Genomic DNA, 4,372 nt, shown 5'->3' with positions numbered 1-4,372 from the left:
ATTAGTAAGACTATTGTTTCTTATGTGCTCATAATATGAGACGATTCAATATGTTGTCATATTTTTCTGTCTCAAATTACTCACTAAATGGTTAAATGAATAAAAATTTCCCAAATTCATTCACTGCATTTTTAAATAAGAAAAACAAAGTATTTTAGTTTTAGGTAAATACTTAAACAATTTCAATTTCTGTACTTGTAAGCTGTGCCTGGAGCACTTTTTAATTAATGAAATTTTAATTAACCTTCACTACTTAACTTCCTTACAAGTGGGTCAATCTACTCTTTTTTTTGTTTTTCCTCTCCCAACTTTAGTCTGTGTGTCTCTCTTTTAGTTCTTTTCAGTGCACTAAAAAAAAGTCTTTAGTTTAATGTTCCTCTGTACTGGGCAATAATCTGCTGCCAAACAAATATTTAAGGAGCATAGAAGACAAAATGAAGTCAATTTTATTTTCTTAAACACATTCTGGTAATTACTTTGTTCATGGCTTCTTTCACGTCTTTGTTCCTCAGACTGTAGATCATGGGATTCAGCATGGGGATCACTGTGGTATAAAACACAGCCACCATTTTCCCCTGCTCCACGGACTCCTCAGTGGGACGTCTGAGATACATGAAGATAAGAGTCCCATAAAATATGATGACAGCTGTCAGATGGGACCCACAGGTGGAGAAGGCCTTCCACCTCCCTTCCGTTGAGCGCATCCGTACAATGGCAATGAGAATGAATAGATAAGAGATGATAACTACAGTCAGAGAATATGTGAAGTTAATGCCCGCAAGTATGAGCATCGTATATTCTTTTACGTAGGTCCCAGCACAGGCCATTTTGATGAGAGGTGGGTCTGCACAGTAGAAGTGGTTGATTTCAATTTTCCCACAGAAGTACAAGCCATAAGTCCATAATGTCGCTGCAAGACTAGTCAGAAAACCATATATATATGGGAATGAAATCAGTTGGAAACAGACAACCCTTGACATTTTGCTGCCATAGAGTAGAGGATTGCCAATGGCCATGCATCTATCAAAGGCCATGACAGCAAGAATAAAAATTTCTACATGGACAAGGGCAATAAAGAAAAAACACTGTACCAAACAACCAGAATAAGAAATTATTTTTGTCTCTGACAAAAGGTTTTCCAGCATTTTAGGGGTGACATTGGAAGAAAAACAAACATCGACAAATGATAAGTGACTGAGGAAAAAGTACATGGGACTGCTGAGCTGGGGACTGATCCTGATTAATATGACCATGCCAATGTTCCCAACCAGGGTGATAATGTAGACCAGTAAAAACATCACAAAGAGAAGGAGTTGCAATTCAGGATGACTAGTTAATCCCAAAAGAATAAATTCTGTCACATTGGTAAGATTGAGCATTTTCTTAAATCTGACCCAGACACAGATGCATTTTACCTAATAAAATAAATAGAGATCAGTAAATACACATACTAAATATAGCCATTCTTCACTTATGTTGTCCTTTGTTAACCTACTTCTTTTAATGCCTCTACTGTTTTCCTTTTGTTCTCTCCTCTCTTTCTCTGGTATCTTTTTCTTACCAGTATTTCTTTCTTGTATGCATGTATGCATACATGGTATTTTTTACACCTAAAGTGTTAAAATATTCATAAGTACAGCAATATATTGACAGACCTTCTATAAAGAAAGATTTTGTTTGTCTGCAAAGATTTCAGAAAAACAGCTCCTGCTATTTCCTGGGAAGGGAAAGGCCTCTTTCAGTGGCCCCAACTTTGAGAAGGTATATACATTTTATTTCTTCATTAAATTTATAGAATTTAGAATACCTGTGATATATTTGAAATCTAAAGCACAAGGAAAGAAATGCTATTCTGTAATCAAAAAGTAAAATGTTATTTCCATTTAGTCACCTGGCAAATTTGTTATGTTTATTAAAAAAGAATATAATAAAACTGTGTAGATGGCTTGACATAAATCCATTACTCTTATCATAATGGAATTAAAAAAAGAGAGAGAAAATCTCTTAAAGCATCACACTGATTTAGCAATTTTAAAAAAAGAACAATTCGAATCAATCTAAAAAATTGTTTAATCCTTTTCAGATATTGTCCGCATTACAAACAAGTCTAATAGTAATGAACTCAAGCAACACCTCATTTCTAAGAGCTTCTCCATCTGTCCTTGAACTATTAACAAATTCTGTAACAGAGTCAGTTTTCCATTTCTCTCTGCCTTATTGAGTTGTTAAACTTGAGATCAGAAGTTATGTGTTTATTAAGTCATTAGCCTAAGACTGTTACAATTCAGGTTAATTATTACAAAAAATAATTACAGTTTGTGGCAGTCAAAAATTGATATCTTCTCCATCTATTGAACATCCAATGATTATTTCAGCCTATTGTGCCCTTGGACATAAGATTTCCTTTTACTTCCCCTTTCCCTGCTACCTGTTGGTCAACTGTTCTGAAGTTCCTTAGAACTTTGAGCAAAATAAGAGTAATAAAATACGAGCAAAGATCTGTACTATTTCTCTATGGACATTTAAGCTGGAACTCATAATATCTCAAATACATCAGAAAGCTAAGTAAATTTGTTTAAGTATTGGTGAGGAGGCTTTGATTTCTTACTGTATCAAATTAAGTTGGCTAGCTATTTGCATTCTAGAAATCTTCCAGCAAGTTTGAATATTGTGGTTTAAGTATTTTGAGCTATCTTATCAGGAGGAATTTTCTTCTTGTTTCTACTTATTCATGGGCCAAGGGGTTACACAAACGATGGTTCTCCATAAAACCGTTCTTGTGTGTTGCTACCAAAGTACAAGTGAAAAGTATGTCATAATCATCACTTGCCAGCTGGTCCCTGGTGATACTGAAGAGCTGAGAACTACACGGGTATCTTGTTCATTGCCTTAAAATTGCATATTAATGAGCTGTGAAATGTTTCATTAAAAATAAAATGGGTAAAGTCTTAAATAGCAAAACTGTTCAATTCCCAATTATACTAATTACTAGATATGTAATCTTAAAAAAAAAAAAAACCAGTGCTGTCCATAGACTACTTATTTAATGTCCCTGTGTCTCAGTTTCCTCATGGGCAAACAAGGATAATAAGAAGATCTACTTTGTGATGTTGTTATAAAGATTAATGAATTTTATATATACATGAAGAATTAAAGAACTCACAGATGGAAATCCCAAGCTTTGTGTTCCAGCCTGACTCTGTTACGAAGTTCCTTCATTTAGGGTTCACTTTCCTTATTTGGATAAATTAGGAGATTGATTGGTCCAAGTGACTTCCCCAGATGTTAACTGCTGCATATGAATCTATTAAAAGAATCGAAAATGTATTTTATCATCTTCTCTTGTGCCTTGAGAAAAAGCAGTTAATATTTGTTAGTTTTTTCTTAGTAGTTTTAACTTACCTTAAGATGACCAAAGAAAAGTCATATGAAAAAATGTCACCATTCTTCTAGAATCTGCATAGGGTGCTTGTTACTGGCTAAGAAAGCCAAGTACCTCTGTCAAAAGTTCTCAGCTTGTAGTAGATAATAGTGCGGTGTATAAAAAAAAAAAAAAAAAATTTTAATAAAAATAATGCATATTAATAGTATGTGTTCCTTAGATAAACACAAACATAATACCAAGGATGAGGGGGAAAAAATAATTCCTCACTATGAATCTCAATGTTTCCTGCAACTTGAAAGACATCCTTCTGCATAAATGGAAATGTAGTTACACAGAACTAGGTAGTCCCTGACTTAATGACAGGGTTCTGTTTAAATCAATTCTAACTTAAGTCTAATACTTCATTTTTTTTTTAATTTTCATTGTTATTGCCTTTTATTATCAGTATCTTTATAAATCCTATCATTACTCATCTTAAGGGGTGGGAAATATTACATATAAACTTATAGACATATATTTAACATTTTATGTAGTACATACCACAAACGATAAGATGTGAAAAAAAAAAAAAGATGCTTGTAAGTGCAGTTCCTAGCAACTTGAATATGTAGTAAGCTAGGGACTATCTGTACATTAAACAAGAGCTTGACTTTTAGTCATTATTATTCTCTGGTCTTGTGTTTTGAGTGCATCATTTTATAGTCTTATCTGTTTAAGAGAGAGATATGTATAATATGCAGTATTTGGATTACTGTAATATGTACCCCTTGGATTAACTATTGAATACGTACACACATGCACAAATGCAGGCACATATATTTACACATGCACCCATAGAATTTGTATAAAAATGACTCATTAAATTATTTCTTTATCACCTGAAAGGTAAACACTGTGTTTATACCTAATTCCTTGAGGTGTACATAATATGAATGGGATGCTAAATGGTAATTTTTTAAAAGCTATTCTAAAGCATACTCATGTAAC

At 33.3% G+C, this 4,372-nt stretch overlaps 1 protein-coding gene across 1 annotated transcript; it reads right to left on the bottom strand.

Annotated features, from left to right (window-relative positions):
* Positions 1-446: 446 nt before the first annotated feature.
* Positions 447-1,723, bottom strand: LOC135231804 (olfactory receptor 5M3-like). Its single transcript, XM_064288990.1, has one exon. The coding sequence runs from the start codon at positions 1,377-1,379 to the stop codon at positions 447-449; it is 933 nt and encodes a 310-aa protein (XP_064145060.1). The 5' UTR covers positions 1,380-1,723.
* Positions 1,724-4,372: the final 2,649 nt, after the last annotated feature.

The sequence above is a fragment of the Loxodonta africana genome, chromosome 7 (assembly GCF_030014295.1).
Source record: "Loxodonta africana isolate mLoxAfr1 chromosome 7, mLoxAfr1.hap2, whole genome shotgun sequence".
In the NCBI taxonomy this organism is placed as follows: domain Eukaryota; kingdom Metazoa; phylum Chordata; class Mammalia; order Proboscidea; family Elephantidae; genus Loxodonta; species Loxodonta africana.
Note: the sequence above shows the minus strand (reverse complement) of the source record. Positions and strands in the feature narration are given on the sequence as shown.

Excerpts from the sequence above, each read along its gene's own strand:
- LOC135231804 (XM_064288990.1), bottom strand. The coding sequence starts at position 1,379 with ATGCTCAATCTTACCAATGTGACAGAATTTATTCTTTTGGGATTAACT.